The 24,313-nt window shown below is 43.4% G+C and overlaps 1 protein-coding gene across 1 annotated transcript in view; it reads left to right on the top strand.

The window, feature by feature from the left end:
• The window catches only part of WAC (WW domain containing adaptor with coiled-coil), a 219,130-nt gene that overhangs the window by 60,527 nt on the left and 134,290 nt on the right, over nucleotides 1–24,313 (top strand). The window contains exons 4-8 of the mRNA XM_030199272.1: nucleotides 6,747–6,853; nucleotides 10,139–10,254; nucleotides 10,337–10,449; nucleotides 13,237–13,545; nucleotides 21,235–21,506. Of these exons, the coding sequence (XP_030055132.1) occupies nucleotides 6,747–6,853; nucleotides 10,139–10,254; nucleotides 10,337–10,449; nucleotides 13,237–13,545; nucleotides 21,235–21,506 (917 nt within the window). The remainder of the gene's footprint in view (nucleotides 1–6,746; nucleotides 6,854–10,138; nucleotides 10,255–10,336; nucleotides 10,450–13,236; nucleotides 13,546–21,234; nucleotides 21,507–24,313) is intronic.

Below are 24,313 nucleotides of genomic sequence, written 5' to 3'. Positions count from 1 at the left end.
GGAAGAAGTTTTATGGATCATCCTGGAAAGAGAAGATGGAATCTGTTTCCACAAGAGGGTTATCTACAGACCTCCGGCATAAACAGAGAAGTTAGACAAGGATCTGATAGAAGATATTCAAAAGATTGTTATGAAAGGGGAGGTGCTACTGTTGGGAGATTTCAACTTGTCTGATGTGGATTGGAACGTCTCATCTGCAGAATCGGAAAGAAGTAGGGATATTGTGGACGTCTGTCAAAGTGCCTTGCTCAGACAAATCGTGGCGGAACTCACGAGGGAAGGGTTGATACTGGATCTAATGCTCATGAGTGGAGGAAGTGTTTCCAGTATCCAGGTGGGTGCCCACCTATGTAATAGTGATCACACGATATGGTTTGATATAAGGGTGAAGGCGGAGTGTGGACGCACAAAACTCAAAGTACTGGATTTCAACATATTGATTTTGATAAAATGGGGGAATACCTGAAGAAGGAGCTGTTGGCATGGGAAGGCATAGGAGAAGTAGAAAATCAGTGGTCAAAGCTAAAGGCTGCTATAAATATGGCAACTGATCTTTACGCAAGGAAAGTAAACAAAAACAAGAGAAACATGAAGCCTATATGATTCTCCAAACAAGTAGCTGAAAAAATAAGAGCAAAAGAGGCTTTGTTCAAGAAATACAAAAGAACGCAATGAAAGGATCACGGAAAAGATTCTCGGATTAAGCTCAAAGAAGTGAAGAGGGAAATACAGCTAGTGAAAGCGCAAGTGGAAGAAAAAATGGTTAAAGATGAAAAGAGAGGTGACAAGACCTTTTTCAAATATATTGGAGATAGGAGAAAAGTTAGGAATGGAATTGCAAGACTGAAAGATGATGATGGGTGGCTATGTGGAGAGTGAGGAGGATAAAGCGAATGTGCTAAACAATTACTTCTCTTAGATGTTTATGGAGGAAAATCCAGGTGAAGGACCGCAGTTGGCTGCCAAGGGAATATCTGGGAATGGAGTGGATACTGCGCCGTTTACGTAAGAGTTTATAAACAGCTGGAGAATCTGAAGGTGGACAAAGCTATGGGGCTGGATGGGATACTGGGATACCTGGGATACTGAGAGAGCTCAGAGAGGTCCTAATGGGACCTCTTAAAGATTTATTTAATAGATCTTTAGAGACTGAAGAGGTTCCGCGAGATTGGAGACGAGCGGATGTGGTCCCTCTTCGCAGTGGAGCTCCTCAGGGGTTGATGCTGAGATCTATTCTGTTCAATATATTTGTGAGAGATATTGCTGAAGTGTTGGAAGGAAAGGTTTGCCTTTTTGCGGATGACATGAAGATAGCCAATTGAGTGGATACCGTGGAGAGAGTAGAAACAATGAGAAGGAATCTCCAAAAGTTAGAAGAATGGTTGAGGGTCTGACTGTGAGAATTGTTCAGGATGAATGTATAGTATGTAGAGTTTGAACACGAGCACAAGTTATCCTCAAGGGAAGTAAACTTTATATGTAATTTCTGAATTATTTCAAAATAATTTGGTTATTTATTTATTTATTTGCTGCATTTGTATCCCACATTTTCTCGCCTATTTGCAGGCTCAATGTGGCTTACATAGTACCGTAAAGACTTTCGCCTAGTCCGTTAGAGAAACAAATACAAGGTGATAGTGTGTAGTATTATATATGTGAAATTACATATTTAGGTAGGGCTGTTACATATCTGCTTTGCCGCTGTCTGAGCACATGGTTCTGTAAATCTCCTTATGGTTACAAAATAGTACAGCTGTATCTCCTGTTCCTTTAGCATTGTAGTATGCAGTGTGCTATGTATATCGAAGAGCTATTGTCATAAATGAGTATATGAAAAGTAATTTTCTATACACATTTAAGTATATATGTTGGCACCCAGGGCTTGGGGGTAAAACTAATTACAACCAATAACTATCAGCACAGCCATGGTAGGCATTGTTGTATGTACATACACTATTTAAGGAGGCGGAACATTTAATGTGCTATGATGGTTCCATCTGTGACACTGCCACATATTCCTTTTGGGGATATGGTTGGAATGGGTATGGACTGAGCACATTATCACTTTGTGTGGCTAATTATAGTAACTTTGTAATTGGGTACGGTCTGAGTTATAGTATTTGAATTAAAATTTAATGCCAAGAATTGCAGAGTGATGCACTTGGGGTGCAGAATCCCAAAAGAGAGATACCGAATAGGATGGGCGAGATTAGTAAACTCGACTCAGGAGAGAGACCTTGGGGTTTTGGTGTCAGAGGATATGAAAGTGAAGAAACAATGTGACAAGACGGCCATGGCCAGAAGGATGCTAGGCTGCAAAGAGGGGTATACCTAGCAGAAGAAAGGAGGTGTTGATGCCCCTCTACAAGTTGTTGGTGAGGCCCCACTTGGAGTATTGTGTTCAGTTTTGGAGGCCGCGTCTTGCTAAAGATGTAAAAAGACTGGAAGCGGTGAAAAGAAAAGCTACAAAAATGGTATCAGATTTGCTCTGCAAACCATATAAGGAGAGACAGGAAAGGAGAAACAGGGGTGACATGATACAGACGTTCAAATATTTGAAAGGTATTAATCTGCCATCAAACTTTTTCCAGAGATGAGAAGGTGGTAGAACTAGAGGACATGAATTGAGGTTGAAGGGGGGCAGACTCAGGAGTAATGTCAGGAAGTATTTTTTCACTGAAAGGGTGGTGGATACGTGGAATGCCCTTCTGCGGGAGGTGGTGGAGATGAAAACATTAATGGAATTCAAACGTGTGGGATAAATACAAAGGAATCCTGTTTAGAAGGAATGGATATACGGAATCTTAGCGGAGATTGGGTGGCAACGTCAGTAATTGGGAAGCAAAACCAGTGCTGGGCAGACTTCTATGGTCTACGCCTTGATCGTAACTGAGTATATATGGATGGGCTGGAGTGTAAATTTTATGGGGCTTTGATGTTAGCTTCAGAACTTTTTAAGGAAGAAGATGTAAGAGCTCTACCTGTACCAGAAATGGTTTTCAAGGGTGACTATGTGGTGGAACTGAAAGAAATCAGTAACCCTGGAAGAGGTACAGAGCTAAATTGACAAATTTAAGAGTAGTAAATCACTTGGACTAGATTATGCACCCTAGGATACTGAAAGAACTCAAACATGAAATTGCTGATCTGTTAGTGATATGTAACCTGCATTATATTGGCTACCTTCAAATCTTCAGGTACTACGGACAAATTTGAAGATTGGAAGGTGGCCAATGTAACGCCAATTTTTAAAAGGGGAAAGGGAAATGGATATGGGACTTGATACACCCCCTTTCTGTGGTTTTTGAAACTACATTCAGTGGTGATCCGGGCAACTACAGCCCAGTGAATCTTACTTCACTGGCAGGCAAAATAGTGGAAACTGTTATAAAAATAAATAAAACTGCGGAACACATGGACAAACATGGTTAATGGGGCAGAGTTGGTATGGATTCAACCAAGGGAAGTCTTGCCTCACCAATTTCCTTCATTTCTTTGAAGGCATGAAGAAACATGTAGATAAAGGTAAGCTGGGCGATATAGTGTATCTAGATTTTCAGAAAGTTTTTGACAAAGTCCATCATCAGAGACTCCTGAGAAGATTGAAGAGTCATGGGGTAGGAGGCAGTATTCTGTTAATGAACAGAAAACAGAGGGTAGAGTTAAATGGCCATTTTTCTTAATGGAAGAGGGTGAATAGTGGAGTGCCACAGGGATCTGTACTGGGACCGGTGCTTTTTAACATACTTATAAATAATCTGAAAATTGGAACGACAAGTGAGGTGATTAAATTTGTGGATGAGACAAAACTATTCAAAGTTCTTAAAACATATGCAGACTGAAAAATTGCAGGGAAACCTTAGGAGGCTGGAAGCCTGGGCATCCAAATGGCAGATGAAATTTAATGTGACAAATGCAAAGTGATGCACATTGGGAAGAATAATCCGAATCATAGTTATCTGATGCTAGCGTCCACCTTAGGAGTCAGCAACCAAGAAAAAGATCTTGGTGTCATTGTAGACAATATGCTGAAATCTTCTGTCTAGTGTGTGGCGGCGGCCAGAAAAGCAAACTGGATGCTAGGAATTATTAGGAAAGGAATGGTAAATATGACCAAGAATACTATAATGCATCTGTATCACTCCATGGTGTGACCTCACCCTTGAGTATTGTGTTCTATTCTGTTTGCCGTATGTCAAAAATATAGCGGAGTTAGAAAAGGTTCAAAGGAGAGCCACCAAAATGATAAAGGGGATGGAACTCCTTTCATGTAAGGAAAGGCTAAAGAGTTTAGGGCTGTTCAGCTTGGAAATGAGACAGCTGAGGGGAGATATGATTGAGGTCTACAAAATCATGAGTGGTTTAAAATGAGTAGAAATTAATCTGTTTTTTTCTCTTTCAAAAAGTACAAAGATTAGGGGACACTCGATCAAGTTACATGGAAATACTTTGAAAACAAATAAGAGGAAATATTTTTTCACTCAAGCAAATAGTTAAGCTCTGGAACTCATTGTCGGAGGATGTGATTATAGTGGTTAGCATATATGGGTTTAAAAAAAAAAAAAAAAGATTTGGAGAAGGAAGCCACTGGTTACCCTGGGATCAGTAGTATGAACTCTTGCTGCTATTTGGGTTTCTGCCAGGTATTCGTAACCTGGATTGCCCACTGTTGGAAGCAGGATAGTGGGCTAGATGAACTGTTGGTCTGACCCAGTACGGCTTCTTTTATGTTGAATTGACAAAAGAGAATGCATTTGGGAATGCTCACAACCTTGAGGATAACCCCCCTCTCCCCCCCCTAATGAAGTTTGAAGGTGGGCTCGTTTGAGATGGATGCCATTCGTATTTTCAAAGCACTTAGCCTTCCAAAGTTCCATAGACACCTATGGAACTTTGGAAGGCTAAGTGCTTTGAAAATATGCCTCATGGGACACCCACACTGGTTTGCAGTGTTGTTGCCCTGCATGGGAAGATATTTGGCAACTCTCCAACTCATTAGAATCCAAAGTGACCCTAGCTTGAAAATAAAGGAAGATCACTGCCCTAGACTGTATTTCTCCCTCAGACTTTTGTAGCCCATATGAATGACCCTTTATTTTTTGGCATGAAATCTTAGTTGCTGAATTTGAGATCATTCTTCAAGCTCCACCAGATCCCTCTTCATGTTATCCAAATCATCAGGGGTGTCTTTCCTATTGCTGATTTTGATAGCAGAAGAAAAGAGGCATATGTCGCCAGATAGCCCTTCTGCTGTATTACTTACAAAAATGTTAAGAAGAGCTGGACCTAGAATTGATCCCTTTGGAACAGCACTGGTAATGCTCTTATCCTTAGAGTGAGCTCCGTTTACCACTACTCTCTATCACCTTCCATTCACCCAGTTTCTAATTCATTCGCTTTAGGGCCCATACTGACGGCATTCAGCTTATTGCTAAGTCTTCAGTGTGGAACTGTGCCAAAGGCTTTGCTAAGATCTAAGTACATCACATCTAGTGCCCTTTTCACTCAAAAAAAAAAAAAAAGATTTGTCCAACATGAGCTACTTCTAGTAAAACTGTGCTGCCTTGGTTTCTGCTATCAGCTGAATTCCAGAAACCTCACTGTCCTCTAGAAGTATTTCTGTTAATAATTTCCTCACCAGACAGGTCAGACTAAATTCCCAATGTTGTTGTTACTTCCACTTTTGTGGAGAGGGACCCGCATCCACCCTTCAATCCTCTTGGACTATTCCCAATTCTAAAGAAGCATTGAAAAAGTCAGATAGCTACAGACATGATGCGCAAGAATGGACAAACTTAGAAAGAATATGGATCACTGCTAGTGCAACACCGGGGGGGGGGGGGGGGGGGGGGCAGCCATGAACTGGAGGATAGTGGGAGGAGGAGGGGTGGGAGGGTCTGGTAGGGGGGAAAAATACAATGTTGATTATTACAGATGAGTTTGTGGAATTTTGGAGAGTTGGTAGCCTTGTGGCTGCAGTTAAGTGTATTGTATGATTTTCTTTATTGAAATGTTGAATAAAAACAATCTTAAAAAAAAAAAAGAAAAAGTCAGATAGCAGAGCCGCCAGAACTTCATTACCCTCTGGTGTGTGTCTAATGCTCCTCATGAGTAGAGTCTTCTGAACATCGTTCAAGGTCTACCCCACTTCCTTTCCTATTTGTACTTATGTTCTGCATTCTTACTCCTGTCTGTCCATCTGTGAGCACAGAATAGAAGTATTTGTAAAACGTTTCTACTTTATCCTGTATCAGCTAACACATATTCCATCCCTTCACTTTGAGCCTCATAATGCCACTTTTTTGCACTTTCTCTTATTACGAACATATCTAAAAAAAAAAGTTGTCTTCTCTCATTTTACTTTATTTGGCTATATTTTCTTCCGTAGGCAAGACAGGGAAAGACTTTTTATGTCTTTATCTGTTTGGTGCCAAGTTTGTCTTGAATCATGTATATTGGTGGTGAGCTACTATTTTCAGAGAATATTTGTTTATTATAGGTAAACAACTTTTGGTTTTCTTTGACTGAACAAAAAGGTATTAGAGATTATTTGCAGTGTTTTTGAATGTTAAAAATGTATCGGGATACATTTGTATTAAAATATGGACATGCACATGGAGCTCAGTAAGGTTTATATTGTTAGGAAAAGATTTATGCTTAGGGATCATTTTTTTTATTTTGACATAAAGTCAAAGGAAACTTTTACTTTCCAATGTTTAAACTTTTTTTTTTTTATTTTATTTTAGGGACCAGTTATTCTCCACAAGAAAATTCACATAATCACAATGCTCTTCATAGCTCAAATTCACATTCTTCTAATCCTAACAGTAATCCAATCAAAACTTCAGATTCAGTAAGTATACTGTTGATAAATAATCCATGTTCAGAATTTGTTTATGCATATTTTTTTTTTAATACTAATGAGCTTATATTAAAAAAAATACTGCAACATTCTGAAAAATGTTGTTTTACATCTCTTAACTTGATTCTTTTTTTTACCATTCTACTAAGAAATAGCTGAGAAAGCATGCCACCATGTGTGCTGTGCCTGTGATAAATGTTTATAAGGCAGTACAGCATTATAGCCTTGTGACAGTATAAAAGGTTACCGTATTTTTCGGACTATAAGACGCACCGGACCATAAGACGCACCTAGGTTTTAGAGGAGGGAAATAGGAAAAAAAAAATTTTCCTTTTTCCCTCCTCTAAAACCTATGTGCTCCGGTGCGTCTTGTCCGAGTTTTGGACTGCCGTCCCGTACTTACACGATTCCATGTTCCCTGGTGGTCTAGTGACGTCGGGGCAGGAAAGAGCCCCCTCTTTCCTGCCCATCGCGCTGCTCTCCGTGCTCCTCACTGCTTTCTGACGGTCTCGGCGAGATTCAAAATGGCCGCCGAGAATCTCGGCGGCCATTTTGAATATCGCCAAGACCGTCAGAAAGCAGTGAGGAGCATGGAGAGCAGCGCGATGGGCAGGAAAGAGGGGGCTCTTTCCTGCCCCGACGTCACTAGACCACCAGGGAACATGGAATCGTGTAAGTACGGGACGGCGGTCCAAAAACGCTACCTTCGGACTATAAGACGCACCCCCCATTTTCCTCCCAATTTTTGGGGGAAAAAAGTGCGTCTTATAGTCCGAAAAATACGGTAATTGACATGTTTAATTTATCATTTTTGTGGTATTTATCATGGATTTGGAGTGATCTTGATGTCCAAGCATCAAAGAAAGCTGTTTAATCTCTTCACTGATATTGGTATATGCATTTTGGATTTAATGATGACCTTTTTCCTCACAACTTATAGCCTTTTTATTTTATTTTTCTTTAAATAAATGTTTCCTTAATTGTAAAGAATGTTCTCTGAGGACAAGCAGGCCATGTTCTCACATGTGGGTGACATCATCCACATCAGCCAGTGTGGAGCTTAAACAGCTTTAAGAGCATTGCAGCATCCTCATCGCACATATACGAGTGCCTTCTCGCCTGCTGCGAGAGTGTGGGACTGTTAATATCTTTTCATCTGCAATGAGGAAAGGATACGATTGTCCTGTGCTTCTCACAGCATCTGGTGCATGAGCAGTATTTTTTCGATTTTGTACCTTCCCTTTGGGTTTTTTTTTTTTTTAAACCCTGCTTTTTTCATTTTCTTAGGAAAAGTTCCTTCCAATGCAGTTTTAGGCCTGAGCTCTGGTCAGGTGTTTGTCCCTCAGTTTTTTTTTTTCTGGTGTTTGCCCCTTTTTTAGTCCCCATTGAGCCATTTTATTTGGCCACGGCTGTTTTATCTTCCATGTCATCGATGATTCCCAGTGGCTTTATGCGCTGTAGCCGGTGCAATAGGACCATCTCTGGCAAAGACACTCATTCTTGGTGTCTTCAGTGTTTGCGGCCTGAACATACACTTTCCATCTGTGTTCTTTGCCTTCATATGAAGAAAAGAACCCAGCTGGCCAGAGAGGTTCAGAGATAAAAAATTTTCAGCTTGGTCCCAAACCTCAGCGTCTGTGTCTGCATCGAAGTTGGAAGTTGCATTGGGTGTATCGGTCTGCATGGCTGAGAGGCCTGTCTCAGACACTGGGAGTGGATGTGCATTGAGTGGATCTCAACCTGCCTCGACGCTGACTGCTGTGCAGGGCCCCTTGGACTGGTCACAATGGAACCCGACCCAAGTCTACTTGGGGATTTGACATTGTCCCTGTTGACACCGAGGAGTATCGATGACCGGCATTGGGCAAAGGCCAAGAAGAATCGGTATTGATCCCTCCCTCGACGCATGTGCTTGGAGCTCTGGGGCACCAAGAAATTCGGTCTCTGAGAAGTGTCGGTGCTGGGAGACTGCTCCCCCCCCTCCATATAAGAGGTGCCAATGTGCGGGTCTCCATGCAGCCAGGACCAGGCACCTGTCGACCCCTGCAGGTCAGCTGTCTCTCTGAACCAGCACCCCAATCTTTCCCAATGGCTTCTCTCGATGACCACATCCAGGCCATGCTCCCTGAGCTCTTGGCAGGGTTTTTTTTATAACAGTGTGCATTAGCATCTGGGGTACTTGCACCAGCCATGCCTCTTGATGCTGACCTACAAGGCCTTCAGCCTGCGGTGGGGTCTCAGATGCACGGCACCAGTGTTGACAGACGCCCGGTGTGGGCACCCACTCAACGTTTGTGGAAGAAGCTTTGCTGCAGTTGAGGGTGGAGCAGACACCTCAGTGTCCCTCTCGAGTACACGGTTCCTCTGTATTGAGGCAGGCTTTGTCTCGGCCCTCCCATTTAGAGTTCTTCGCCGACACTGATGAGGAGCGCTTGTGGGAGTGAGTCTAATGAAGATCCATGGTATTTCTCAGAGGAGAAGACCTGTGTTATCCTTCCCAGGTTTTGGTAGGGAAATGGCAGCTGCTGTTCCCATCCGTTTGGAGATGGAGGCTGAGCCCAGGGCTGAGATGTTCGAGGTCCTGGACTACGAATCTCCTTCTAGAGAGGCTGTGACAGTCCCCATTCACTGGATCCTGAAAGATGTCTGTCCCGTCCAAGAAGATACACCTAGGGTTTGACAAGACTCGGTTGCCCCATCATTCCTTGGTGGTATCTGTGCTCAAAAGAGCCAAGAGTTCTTGGGATTATGTTTCTTTGCCCCCTGGCAGAGAAGCTAGAATCCTAACTCTTACCTTTCAGGAAATCCAGACTGCCCCAATTTGACAGCCCCTATCGGACTGACTGTTCACTTGTCCTTTAGATTGTAAGCTCTTTGAGCAGGGATTGTCTTTCTATGTTAAATTGTACAGCGCTGCGTAACCCTAGCAGCGCTTTAGAAATGTTAAGTAGTAGTAGTAAGTCACACTTGGTCTAACTGGTGTTAATTGACATAAAATTTAACCAGTGTGATATAATACTGCAGTGTTAGTGAGTCGTAGATGGAATAATGCTTGCAATAAGAGTTGGTTTTCATGAAAAGCAGGTAAATGTTGACTAGTTTTAAATGGCACTTATCACTCCTGGCTTCAGATGTAGTTAATAGCAGCTGATTTTTAGCAAACCATTGTTGGTTTGTGTTGGATGTTTTGTGTTGTATTTTTTAGTTAAATGGGATGTTAGTCTATCTCTTAACCACTCTTTGGGTAAATAATTGCATTTTGCTTTTGCCTTCAAGGCTTATGATCCACCAGATGACTGGTCTGAGCACATCAGCTCTTCTGGGAAAAAATACTATTACAACTGCCGAACAGAGGTTTCACAGTGGGAAAAACCGAAAGAATGGCTGGAAAGGTACTGGTTAGTATAAACCTGTCCTTTCATTTTAAATGACAGTTGGTTGGGTTTTCATATTGCTTTATGTATTTGTTTTCAGAGAGCAGAGACAAAAAGAATCAAGTAAACTGGCAATTAACAGCTTCCCAAAAGATAGGGATTACAGACGAGAAGCAATGCAAGCTACTGTTACCAGTGGGTTTACCAGTGGAAGTAAGTAGTATGTTCTTGGTGTACTAAATTTCTGGAGATGTACATTTCTGTTGTCTTGCCAAAATTTTACCATTGATACGGTCTCATGCATTCCCCTCAGTTTTCCTTCCTGTTTTAATGGTAGGGATCCTCCAGCATCTTGTTGTGACTTTTCTGCTCTTTTGTTTACAGCTTGGAGCCACTGACCTCTTTCAATTTAGCAACTGCACCATTTCTAATGTTTTACACAAGAATATGTTAATTGTATGTTTTCTAAAGAAGCTGCACCTTTTAAAATGTTGAGATATGACTTGTCAGACAGGTGCATGCCAAAAATGTTTAATGTGTATTAAGTTGGATTAGTGGGATCTGTAAAGCTTTACTTACACATTTTTGCCACTTTTCTCATTTAAAATTGATGGGTTCCTTTGAGATTATTTATCTTGAAGTCCTTGATATACCTTGACCCCCAAAAAGCCTTTTAAAATAGAACATGTTATAGAATGTCTAGTTTAAAATTATTTCTTGCACTTAACCCCTCATCAGATAGCATGGTTGAAGCATATTCCCTTTCTGGTTTAGTACTGAAGGGGATATCGCTTCCAAGACTGAGTCCTTCAGTGGCTTCAGCTTTCTTTTTTGTAATAATTTCAGTATTTGTGGAATTGATGTAGGGCCTTTTTTTGTGAATAAAGAAAATAACAAATCCTATGTTTGTGCAGCGCTGCGTATGCCTTGTAGCGCTATAGAAATGCTAAATAGTAGTAGTAGTAGTAGTAAATCCTCATAGATGAGTGACATCTGATGGAGCCTGTGTTTTGGGGAGGGGGGGGGGGGGGGGGAACCTCCGTAGCTAGAAAAGTTCTGGAAACCTTTGAAAGGTTTTACTGTGGAGGTGTGCAAGTTGTCACTTGTTCTGTTCCGTGGGACCTCAGTCTCCTTTTTCTTCTCCCTCCCCCCCCCCCCCCTGCAATAGAGTTGTTGGGGATGTACTTTTTTTCTTCATTTTGAGGTACGAAAACTTTGTTGTGGTCTCACATAGGCCTTTTGTGTTTCCCTGTGATGTACCTAGCTAGGCTTCTAAGTTGTATTTTAAATGTTTTTGTTCATTCAGTTTTTGTGCATTTGCCTGCTTTCCATTTTTGACAGCCTAGTGATCTTGGCTGGACAATTTCAGGGGCTATATTTTTTGGTGATATTTTCCAGAAGAAGGCCTCTAAAGGCTTTAAAAAGTGTAGGTAATGCAGTAAGACCCTTTCTGGAGTGGATACTCGTAATTTGTGCTTTCAGGTCCTTGAGCCCAATCACAAACCTACCCAGTGTCATTTGTGCCTGTAAATGACAAAGCAAACGATTCAGAACCATGAAGAGCAGCATGAGAAGCTCTTTGCCACTCAAGTCCAGACCATTGTTATTGGTATCAGAGGCATTGGTCTCAAGGGAGGAGTAACCTTATGGTAAATGTAGTGAACTTTGATCCTGGCAATCTGGGTTTGATTCCCACCGCAACTCCTTGTGACCTTGGGCAAGTCACTTAACCCTCCATTGCCCCAGGCATTTAAAAAAAAACAAAAAACAAACTTAGATTGTGAATCCTCTAGGGACAGAGAAAGTACCTGCTTATAATGTGTACAGCTTCGTACGTCTAGTAGTGCTATAGAAATGATTATTGGTAGCAGTATCTTGGAGCTATACTAGATGCTGGGGATGTATCAGCATCAGGAATCCATTGATAACCCTCTGTTGAGAGTCGATAAAGACCATTGGGGAGGGGGAAATTGTCCTCATTTCTCAACTGTTCTCTTTGTGTGTATGTGTGAGTGAGACTATAACTAGGACCCCCTTCTCATTACTACTACTACTACTACTACTTAACACTTCTAAAGCGCTACTAGGGTTACGCAGCGCTGTACAGTTTAACAAAGAAGGACAGTCCCTGCTCAAAGGAGCTTAAAATCTAATGGACAAAATGTGCAGTCAATCAAATTGGGGCAGTCTAAATTTCCTGAATAGAGGTAAAATGGTTAGGTGCCGAAGGCGACATTGAAGAGGTGGGCTTTGAGCAAGGATTTGAAGATGTACAGGTAGGGGGCTTGGCGTGTGGGCTCAGGAAGTTTATTCCAAGCATAGGGAGAGGCGAGGCAGAAAGGGCAGAGCCTGGAGTTGGCGGTGGTGGAGAAGGGTACAGAGAGGAGGGATTTGGGATTTGTCCTGTGAGCAGAGGTTTCGGGTAGGAGCGTAAGGGGAGATAAGGGTAGAGAGGTAATGAGGGAGTGCATTTGTACAGAAAGCAAAGTAGTAATGGTGTTCTTTTAAGAAAGCAGGTGACCATTCTTGCACACACCCTCCCACCTCCATTTCTCGTCTTCAGATTTCTGTTATGAGAGATGAGAGGAGCAGTCCCTTTAGTATTTTTCAGGAAGTTTTGAAAGAGTAATAGTCAATGTTAAGTGGTGTCTTTGATCCATGTGTGAGAATGATGAATCGCTATCTTTAGAGAACAAGGTAATTGATGTTGCTTTTTTGCCTGTATATTGGGCAGGGTTTTAAGGATTATTTGCAAGCCCGACAGCAGTCCTTCTGTTAGCAGCGCTGACTTCTTACTGGTCTGTGTCTGTGATTGAATAAAAACTGATACCCCTAGCTGTTCTTTAAGAAATTCAGATCCTACTAGCAGTTTCTTAATGGATGATCATTCTGAAAGCTGTATGCTGAAATGTTCTGTCTGCTTGCTTTCTATGTAATTTGTTTTAATATCTGCCTATGTATTTTTTTCTCATTGCATTATTTTGTGAACTTGAATGCCAGTGGAAGACAAACATACGAGTGATACCAGCAGTATGCTTCCACAGAATATCTTGTCTCAGACAAGCAGACACAATGACAGAGATTACAGACTGCCCAGAGCAGAGACTCACAGTAATGTTGCCCCAGCACAGCATTCAGTCAAACCTATGGTTCATCCAACTGCTGCCTCAAGCACTGTCCCTTCTAGTCCTTTTACTGTACAGTCTGACCACCAGCCAAAGAAATCTTTTGATGCAAATGGAGCAGCTACCTTATCAAAACTGCCTACACCTACAACGTCTATTCCTGCTCAGAAAACAGAGAGAAAAGGTATATGTGATCTATTTCAGTGTATCTTCTATATTTGAGCAGGTTAAGCATTAGTTTTGTTTTTCTGAAATAGGCTGTGAAAACTGTAATGCTGTTTATAGCTATTCTGTATGCTGTTTAAATACGTTTAATTTTTAATTTTTAAATTTGTGTTTCTTATCTTTTCATTACTTCTTATTCTTTAATTTTTTTAGGGCTGCATTTCGATTAAAATTTGTAATTGTGATTAATTGTGTGATTAAAAGTTTGTTTATTATTTCCCCCACTTCGGTTTCTTGTGGCTTTGGGCAGTGGAGGGTTAAATGACTTGCCCATAGTCAGAAGAAACTGTATTGTGTGGAAAAATAACAAACCTTCAATCGCGTGATTAATCGCGATAAAAATTTTGATTGCGGTGTAGCCCTGTTAAGAATATTTTCCCTTTTCTTCGCATTCTATAAAATGATTTATTTTTGTTAGTCTCAGACCTGCAAGTGAAAACTTCAGACTTGGCAGAATTGAAATGTGGTCTTTTGGACAAGATTTTTGTGTTCTTCCTCATCAGTGGAATCCCTTCCTACTTGCCCTCGTTTTTCATGTAAGACCATGGGCAAGTCACTTAACTATCTTTTTGCCTGTGGCACAACCTTAGATTTTAAGACCTTGAGGGACAGGGAAATACTATAGTTGAATACAGCTTAACTTGAATAACTACTAAATTCAAAAACATAAACTGCTTTAAGGTACATTTCAGTCTATCTTAAAAATGCACTTAAAGTGGGCATTGCTATATGAATAGAGACTCAAAAGTTTTTCTGTAAATAGGACAAGAGAACAAGAAGATTGATGTAATCCAGATACATTTTCCTATCCTGGATAAATAAGTTTAGGGTTAAGGAATATTTTATAATTTATTTCCTGTAATTAGCAATTTTGTAGCAAATACTTAAGGCCTGTAAGAAAATGACAGGAGAAGATATTACATTTGTATTACTTTAGTTAAGGGTGCATTATAATAACAAGCAGATACATAACATAGTAGATGACGGCAGAAAAAGACCTGCATGGTCCATCCAGTCTGCCCAACAAGATAAACTCATATGTGTATACCTTACCTTGATTTGTACCTGCCTTTTTCAGGGCACAGACCGTACAAGTCTGCCCAGCAGTATTTCCTGCCTCCCAACCACCATTCCCGCCTCCCATCTCCGGCTCTGGCACAGACCGTATAAGTCTGCCCTCCACTATCCTCGCCTCCCAACTACCAACCTCTCTTTCCCCACCTGCTCCGCCACCCAATTTTGGCTAAGCTTCTGAGGATCCATTCCTACTGCACAGGATTCCTTTATGCACATCCCACGCATGTTTGAATTTCGTTACTGTTTTCATCTCCACCACCTCCCGCGGAGGGCATTCCAAGCATCCACCACCCTCTCCGTGAAAAAATACTTCCTGACATCTTTTTTGAGTCTGCCCCCCTTCAATCTCATTTCATGTCCTCTCATTCTACCGGCTTCCCATCTCCGGATAACTGTAATTTTTGGGGTATGCACTTATTTTTCAATGGACACCTGAAGAAACATGAAATAATGATTTATCCTTAAGTTAATAGATGGTCAGTGAGCCTAATTCTTGAGTTTTCTAGCATGTTACTTTAGTCATTAGGCCACTCCCTCTTTCCTAGTAGGCCATTTTACATAGAGCACATTAGCTTTACCTCGGTGCATTCTTGATAGGTTTGATTGTGAGCCCTCGGACCTAGGCCGAGTACTAGGGCTGGCCTAGACCGAGTCCTAGCGCAGACTGAGCTCATGCTATATAGAGACAAAGGGCTGCGAAGCTCGGCACACTCGGAGACCAGAGAGCACCACCAGAAAGCGAAATAGAACACTTGTACAGGCTGCAATGCCGAACTGAAACCCAAACACACAAAAAGGAAGGGAAAAAGAAAAGAAGTCCCGGAAGGGACCGGCACTCAGGCTGTGCACACTGCGCCACATACAGTCACCAATGAAAGGGCACAAGACCAAACATTCAAATACTAAGAACAACCAGAATAAGGGAACCCATGCAGAGAGGCAGCTCAAGCTGTGCCACACAGTTTAAACGAACAAGTGGCCTTCACAGGATCCAAACAAGAGCTACGGCAAGTAAAGGGAAACCATACAGAGAGAAAGCACATGCTACACATCTAGGCAAGGAGCAGTCCACAGAAGATCCAAACAACAGATACAGCAGGTAAAGGGTGAAAGGCAAACCACACAGAGAGTCTGCTCAAGCTACACAGCTTAGACGAGGAGCAGCCCTCACAAGAACCAAACAGCAGATACATCAGGTAAAGGGTTAAAGGGAAACCCAAACGAAGGACGTAAGCTCCACGGACTCACCCAGCAAACACTGCAGGAAAGGATAAAGGCAGAGCACACAGGGAAGCAGCTCACAGCTGAACAAGAGCAAAGCAGCCAGAGGGAGCAGACTCTTACAGACTCAAAGAACAAACACAGAGAGTAATAGCAACCACACAAAAAAAGAATTCACACTGTCACACGCACAGACTATGCAGAAACATGGTAAACTCACAGCTGAAGGAAATAACACTAGAGTCCTTTGCAGGCAGAGGTAGGTTTAACTAGGGTCTGGCGTCTGATGTCCGTCAACGAGGCTGTTTCTGCTTACAACTACTACTACTTAACATTTCTAAAGCGCTACTAGGGTTACGCAGCGCTGTACAATTTAACATGGAAAGACAGTCCCTGCTCGAAGAGCTTACAATCTAAAAGACAAATGTACAGTTAATCTGAAAGGTCAGACAGATTGGGGCAACCTATATGTTCGAAAGGTTAGGTTCCGAAAGCAGCATTGAAGAGGTGAGGTTTAAGCAAGGATTTGAAGATGGGTAGGGAGGGGGCTTGGCGTAGGGATTCAGGAAGACTGTTCCAGGCATAGGGTGAGGCAAGGCAAAATGAGCGGAGCCTGGAGTTGGCAGTGGTGGAGAAGGGTACTGAGAGGAGCGATTTGTCGTGTGAGCGGAGGTTACGGGCAGGAACGTAGGGGGAGATGAGGGTAGAGAGGTAGTGAGGAGCAGCAGACCGGGTGCATTTGTAAGTAAGGAGGAGAAGCTTGAATTGGATGCGGTATCTGATCGGAAGCCAGTGAAGTGACTTGAGGAGAGGGGTGATATGAGTATATCGGTTCTGGTGGAATATAAGACGTGCGGCAGAGTTCTGAATGGATTGAAGGGGGGATAGATGGCTGAGTGGGAGGCCAGTGAGGAGCAAGTTGCAGTAGTCGAGGCGAGAGGTAATGAGAGCGTGGATGAGAGTTTGGGTGGTGTGCTCAGTGAGGAAAGGGCGAATTTTGTTGATGTTGAAAAGGAAGAAGCGACAGGTTTTGGCAGTCTGCTGGATATGAGCAGAGAAGGAGAGGGAGGAGTCGAAGATGACCCCGAGGTTGCGGGCAGATGAGACGGGGAGGATGAGGGTGCCATCAACTAAGATAGAGAGTGGGGGAAGAGGAGAAGTGGGCTTAGGTGGAAAGATGAGGAGCTCGGTCTTGGACATGTTCAGCTTCAGGTGGCGGTTGGACATCCAGGCAGCAATGTCAGATAGGCAGGCAGATACCTTGGCCTGGGTCTCTGAGGTGATGTCTGGTGTGGAGAGATAGAGCTGGGTGTCATCAGCGTACAGATGATACTGGAAGCCATGAGATGAGATCAGTGAGCCTAGGGAAGAGGTGTAGATAGAGAAGAGAAGGGGTCCGAGGACAGATCCCTGGGGAACACCAACAGATAGCGGGATAGGAGTGGAGGAAGATCCATGAGAGTGCACCCTGAATGTGCGGTGGGAGAGATAGGAGGAGAATCAGGAGAGGACAGAGCCCTGGAACCCAAATGAGGCCAGAGTGGCGAGAAGTAGATCGTGATTGACAGTGTCAAAAGCGACAGAGAGATCGAGGAGTATGATGATGGAGTAGTGGCCTCTAGATTTGGCCAGGAGCAGGTCATTGCAGACTTTAGAGAGTGCTGTTTCTGTCGAGTGGAGAGGGCGGAAGCCGGATTGGAGTGGGTCGAGGATGGCATGAGAGGAGAGAAAATCAAGACAGCGGCTATGAACGGCGTGTTCAAGTATTTGGAGAGGAAGGGTAGGAGAGAGATGGGGCGATAGTTGGAGGGGCAGGTAGGGTCAAGTGATGGTTTTTTTGAGGAGAGGTGTGACTAGGGCGTGCTTGAAGGTATCAGGGACAGTTGCAGTGGAGAGAGAGAGGTTAAGGATGCGACAGATGGAGGGGTTGACAGTATGGGCGATGGTGTTAAGTAGGTTGGTGGGGATGGGATCAGAGGAACAGGTGGTGCATTTCGAGGAGGAAAGAAGGCGGGAGGTTTCATCCTCAGTGATCTCTGGAAAGGAGGAGAAGGAGGCCTGGGTTGGTTGGTTGAGGGAGAGGGTTAATGGGTGCCTTAGACACTCTTGCACCTTTGATGACCCGCCCTGTAAGGCGTACAAAACCCCAACCTTGGCTGACTTCTAATATCCGCTACCTACGTTCCTGTACCCGCTCCGCCGATCGCCTCTGGCGGAATCTCAGGCCCTTGCTGATTTCTTACACTTTAAGTTCATGCTGATCTCCTTCCAATCTGCTCTTTTACGTGCCAAACAGGATTATTATATCCAACTGACCAACTCTCTTGGCTCTAATCCTCGACTTCTCTTCACCACATTGAACTCTCTCCTCAAGATGCCCCCTCCCCCCAACTCCCCCTTCATTATCTCCTCAGACCCTTGCTGAATTCTTTCACAACAAGGTTCAAAAGATAAACCTTGCTTTCTCTACCTCGCCACCTCTCCCTCCACTAGTCCATTCCCTTCTCTCTCCTTCCCCTCATTCCCTTTCCTCCTTTCCTGAAGTTACTATTGAGGAAACTACACTTCTCCTTTCTTCCTCAAAATGTACCACCTGTTCCTCTGATCCCATTCCCACCCACCTTCTTAATGCCATCTCTCCTGCTCTTATTCCTTTTATCTGTCACATTCTCAACCTCTCACTTTCCACTGCGACTGTCCCTGCTGCCTTTAAACATGCTGTGGTCACACCTCCCCTTAAGAAGCCTTCACTCGACCCTACTTGTCCCTCTAATTACCGACCCATCTCCCTCCTTCCTTTTCTCTCCAAATTACTTGAGCGTGCTGTTCACCGCCGCTGCCTTGATTTTCTGTCCTCACATGCTATTCTTGACCCACTACAATCTGGTTTTCGCCCTCTCCACTCAACCGAAACTGCGCTTACTAAAGTCTCCAATGACCTATTACTGGCTAAATCCAGAGGTCAATATTCCATCCTCATTCTTCTTGATCTTTCCGCTGCTTTTGACAATGTCGATCACAGCATACTTCTCGATACCCTGTCCTCACTTGGATTCCAGGGCTCTGTCCTTTCCTGGTTCTCTTCCTACCTCTCCCTCCGCACCTTTAGTGTTCACTCTGGTGGATCCTCTTCTATTTCTATCCCTCTGCCTGTCGGCGTACCTCAGGGTTCTGTTCTTGGTCCCCTCCTCTTTTCTATCTACACTTCTTCCCTTGGTTCATTAATCTCATCCCATGGCTTTTCCTACCATCTCTATGCTGATGACTCCCAAATCTACCTTTCTACCCCTGATATCTCACCTTGCATCCAAACCAAAGTTTCAGCGTGCTTGTCTGACATTGCTGTCTGGATGTCTCAACGCCACCTGAAATTAAATATGACCAAAACCGAGCTTCTCATTCCCCCCCCACCCCCCCCCCCCCAAAACCACCTCCCCGTTCCCCCCGTTTTCTATTTCTGTTGATGGCTCTCTCATTGTCCCTGTCTCCTCAGCTCGAAACCTTGGGGTCATCTTTGACTCTTCTCTCTCCTTCTCTGCTCATATCCAGCAGATTGCCAAGACCTGTCGTTTTTTCTTTACAACATCCGTAAAATCCGCCCCTTTCTTTCCGAGCACTCTACCAAAACCCTCATCCACACCCTTGTCACCTCTCGTTTAGACTACTGCAATCTGCTTCTTGCTGCCCTCCCACTTAGTCACCTCTCCCCTCTCCTATCGGTTCAAAACTCTGCTGCCCGTCTCGTCTTCTGCCAGGGTCACTTTACTCATACTACCCCTCTCCTCAAGACCCTTCACTGGCTCCCTATCCGTTTTCGCATCCTGTTCAAACTTCTTCTACTAACCTATAAATGTACTCACTCTGCTGCTCCCCAGTATCTCTCGACACTCGTCCTTCCCTACACCCCTTCCCGTGCACTCCGCTCCATGGATAAATCTTTCTTATCTGTTCCCTTCTCCACTACTGCCAACTCCAGACTTCGCGCCTTCTGTCTCGCTGCACCCTATGCCTGGAATAAACTTCCTGAGCCCCTACGTCTTGCCCCATCCTTGGCCACTTTTAAATCTAGACTGAAAGCCCACCTCTTTAACATTGCTTTTGACTCGTAACCACTTGTAACCACTCGCCTCCACCTACCCTCCTCTCTTCCTTCCCGTTCACATTAATTGATTTGATTTGCTTACTTTATTTATTTTTTGTCTATTAGATTGTAAGCTCTTTGAGCAGGGACTGTCTTTCTTCTATGTTTGTGCAGCGCTGCGTAAGCCTTGTAGCGCTATAGAAATGCTAAATAGTAAGTAGTAGCTGCCTCGGATGTCAGCCCAATCCCTGACCATGACCAGTTAGGAGCGAGACCAGTCACTACCCCGCCTGTCCCAGTAGGTTCATAACAGTTCTTGGAGATCTGATGAATTCATACCACGATTGTTTAGGATAGTAACCACCCACTCCTTACAAGTTACTTTAGTGCTACCTTGAAAGCTCAAAGCAATTATATACCGTATTTTTCGGACTATAAGACGCACTTTTTTCCCCCAAAATTTGGGAGGAAAATGGGGGTGCGTCTTATAGTCCGAAGGTAGCGTTTTTTGACCTCCGGTCCGTACTTACAGGATTCCATGTTCCCTGGTGGTCTAGTGACGTCGGGGGCAGGAAAGAGCCCCCTCTTTCCTGCCCATCGCGCTGCTCTCCGTGCTCCTCAATGCTTTCCGATGGTCTCGGCGAGATTCAAAATGGCCGCCGAGAATCTCGGCGGCCATTTTGAATATCGCCGAGACCATCGGAAAGCATTGAGGAGCACGGAGAGCAGCGCGATGGGCAGGAAAGAGGGGGGCTCTTTCCTGCCCCGACGTCACTAGACCACCAGGGAACATGGGAATCATGTAAGTAAGGGACGGAGGTCCAAAACCCCGGACAAGACGCACCGGAGCACCTAGGTTTTAGAGGAGGGAAAGAGGAAAATTTTTTTTTCCTATTTCCCTCCTCTAAAACCTAGGTGCGTCTTATGGTCCGGTGCGTCTTATAGTCCGAAAAATACGGTAACTATTGTTAGGGGCCAATATGGCCACTTTGTGCAAGCTATCCTAGAGCTTCATGAATGTTATCTCGTCTCTAGGGATCTTCTGTCCTCCGGTAAACAGGACAGTAGTTTTTTTTTTTCTCCCCCCACCCCCCCCCCCCCAAAAAAAAAAAAAAAAAAGTTGGGTGATGGTAGTAAAACACTGTAAATTGAAATCCAGAAGTATATGGAGAAAGTGCATTGAGTAATATTCTGTTGAATTTAATGCATCATGTTTAGTAGAGTTGCCAGGTAGCATAATATTAACATTTTTTTCTTTTTTCTCTTTAGAAACTACATCAGTGGATAAACCTGTATCACATTCTTGTACAACTCCATCTACATCTTCTGCTTCTGGGTTGAATCCCACTGCTGTACCTCTTCCCTCTTCTTCCTCCTCCACTCCCTCATCAACTACAGTTCCCGTTTCACCTATTCCACAGACACCAGTTACTCCATTACTACAGGACCCAAATCTGTTTCGACAGCTGCTTCCTGCATTGCAAGCTACACTGCAATTCAATAATTCTAGTGTGGATATCTCTAAAATAAATGAAGGTAGGGTTTTATCCAAGAAGTAAATACTATTGAAATCTAGTTTGCAAACTCATTTATAATGAAGAGACTTTGGGGCACTTGTACTAGCAGTAGTAAAAGTAAGCTAAAAATGTACTAATGCGGGACACGCTGAGGTGTCCCGCGGTAGTTTTCCACTTAGTACGTGCTAATTCTGCGCTGGAAAATATTTTTTATTTTTCAGCACAGGAGGCGTGTCTGGGGGTGAAGAGTAGGTGTGCTGCACTAATCAGGTAGTGAGGGCACATTACTGCACGCTACCCACGTGCATGGGAGCCCCTACTGCCTCCTAAATAGGTGGTGGTAAGGGCTTCTGGCGGTCATGGCCTTGTGCTAATGGGGAAATTAGCATGTGGCCTTAAAAAATAAATAAAAGAAAAGGTCATTTTAGAGCCATGGTAAAAAGTGGCCGGAGTGTGTGGGAAACCAACCTTCTATTTGCAGCGCTGGCCACTTTTTGTGCAGCTTTTAAAAAGGACTCTTTATTTGTAACTAGTAAAAAAAAGGCCCGTTTCTGACACAAATGAAACTGGCGTTAGCAAGGTTTTCCTCAGAGAGTGTATGTTTGAGAGAGTGTATGTGAGAGTGACTGTGTGTGTGAGAGAGAGTGAATGTGCGAGTGTGTGAGAGAGTGAGTCTAGGTGTGAGTGTGTCTGTGAGAGGGTGCGAGTGTGAGAATGAGAGTGTGTGCAAGTGCGTATGTGAGAGAGTGTGAGAGAGAGGAGTGTGTTTCACACACATACAGTGTGTGTGAGAGAGAGTGTGTGTGAGAGACACAGAGTCTCTGTGAGACTGAGTGTATGAGACCGAGAGAGTGTGTGTGTGAGAGAGAGTGTGTGTGTGAGAGAGATACCTACCCCCCCTCTCTGGTGTCAGGCCCCCCTCCCTCCCTCTCTCTGTTGTCAGCCCCCCCCTCCTCCCTCTCTCTGGTGTCAGCCCCCCCCTCTCTCTCTGGTGTCTGAGCGTTACTGTGCAGGACGCTGAGCTCTTGGCTGTGCTTCAAGGAACTGACCAATCCTATTTAATAGAATGCACCTCCAACATTCTGAAGCAGAGAAACCTCGTGTGGTTGGTCACTTCTGCTGTGATGAACCCGGAAGTACGTGATGTCAATTCAGGAGATGGATACAGAGAGCAGGAATGCCTCAGCATGCAGTCAGCTTCAGAATGTTGGAGGTGTGTTTTATTATATAGGATAATATTGTCCAGTGTTATTAAATCTCTTAATTACAAACAGAAAAAAGCAAAATAGCTGATACATTTTCCTTTGTATATTAGGCTAAAAATTTCACAACATTTTTAAATAATTACTTTAGTTTCTCCATAACCCCCCCTCCAACACCCATTTCAGAAGACTTTTCACATGTTGTTATCTTTCCCTTCTGTGGCAACTATCCTGTCAACCCTCAAGAGTTGAAATAGTTCATTCTTCCACCATGTCGAAGTTGGGGGCTCCACCAAATACCAAGTAGTAAATATGCACTTTTTGCAATCCTAAGTGCCTTCCTCAGAAGCTTCCCTTCTCCCTAGTAATGTCAGGTGCATACTGTCCCATTTTAAAAATGTGTTGCTTTTGAAGCCACTGGCCTTCAACTTAAAACTCATTCCAGTGTACATGATTTTGGTCTCTGTATATTAGTCAACTACATATTTTGTTTTCAGCTGTGTACTGTATATGGGACAATATTTTTTTTATTGAAATTTTTCATATGTTACAAATAAACATATTCAGAAATATGCTTAAGAAAAAAAAATTACAAAAAGAAAAACACGTACAAGTCCATCACTGAGATAACCTGGAAACAGCAAATATACCAAAATTTAAAAAGAAGAAGAAAAACTATGCGAATAACAATCTGGAACGGAAAACAGTCATTATAAGCCAAGTAATACCTTCTCATTAATATCAAAGTAGTAAGAAACTAAACTTTTCCTTTTCCAAAAAAAAAAAAAAAAAGTTCCAGGTGCATGGGGTCAAGAAAAACAAAAGAATTATTCTCATATGTACCGGGCACTTGCAGGGAAATTTTAAAGGAAAGATGCCCCTACTGCTAAAATCCTAGGTTTTAGTTGAAGAAAGGCTTGTTGCCTCTACTTTGTGGACCTTACAACATCTGGGAATATCATAATAGTGTGTCCAAAGAAAGGAACATTGGTTTTTGAAAAATAATCTTTCATAATTGAAATTAGTGTTTCTCTTTCTGGAAAGATATCAAGAAAGCAGCTCTTCTAGTAATAGGTTCCTGAGAAGTCTCCAGAAATCTAGTCAAATCTAAACTAAGCAAGGGAGGAGCTTTTGACTGGCTCTAGCAGAGCTTAGCCACTGTCAAAAGTGTCAGTACCAGACGACTTGCTGGTTGGGGTGAAGCTGAAGTTTTCCCACAAAATGTGGCCCCTTGTAACCTCCGATCGGTGGGTTCTCCAAATATTCCGTGGCCATCAGCCTCTGGTGTGGTCTTTGATGCTGGCACCGCCCTTGTTGGCACCCCTTGACGTCGGTAGAGGAAGCTTTGCTGGATTTGAGGCTGAAACCAGACACCATGATGCCCCTCTCAGGGACATGGTTCCTCTTCAAGGCAGGCTCAGTGTCAGCCCTCCCATGAGGAGTTCCTGGCTGACACAGATGAGCTCTTATGGGAATAGGAGGATCATCTATGGTTCTTCTCAGAGAAAGAGTCTTAAGGCATCTCGTCTGATCCCTCCCTTCCACAGGAAAGGAGAACATCTCCACCATGAGAGCCTTTCCTTTCCATCTTTTGTTAAGGAAATGGCGAATGCCGTTCCACTTCCTTTG

Source organism: Microcaecilia unicolor, chromosome 1 (genome assembly GCF_901765095.1).
Source record: "Microcaecilia unicolor chromosome 1, aMicUni1.1, whole genome shotgun sequence".
NCBI lineage: Eukaryota > Metazoa > Chordata > Amphibia > Gymnophiona > Siphonopidae > Microcaecilia > Microcaecilia unicolor.
This window is presented reverse-complemented; position numbering and strand designations above follow the sequence as displayed.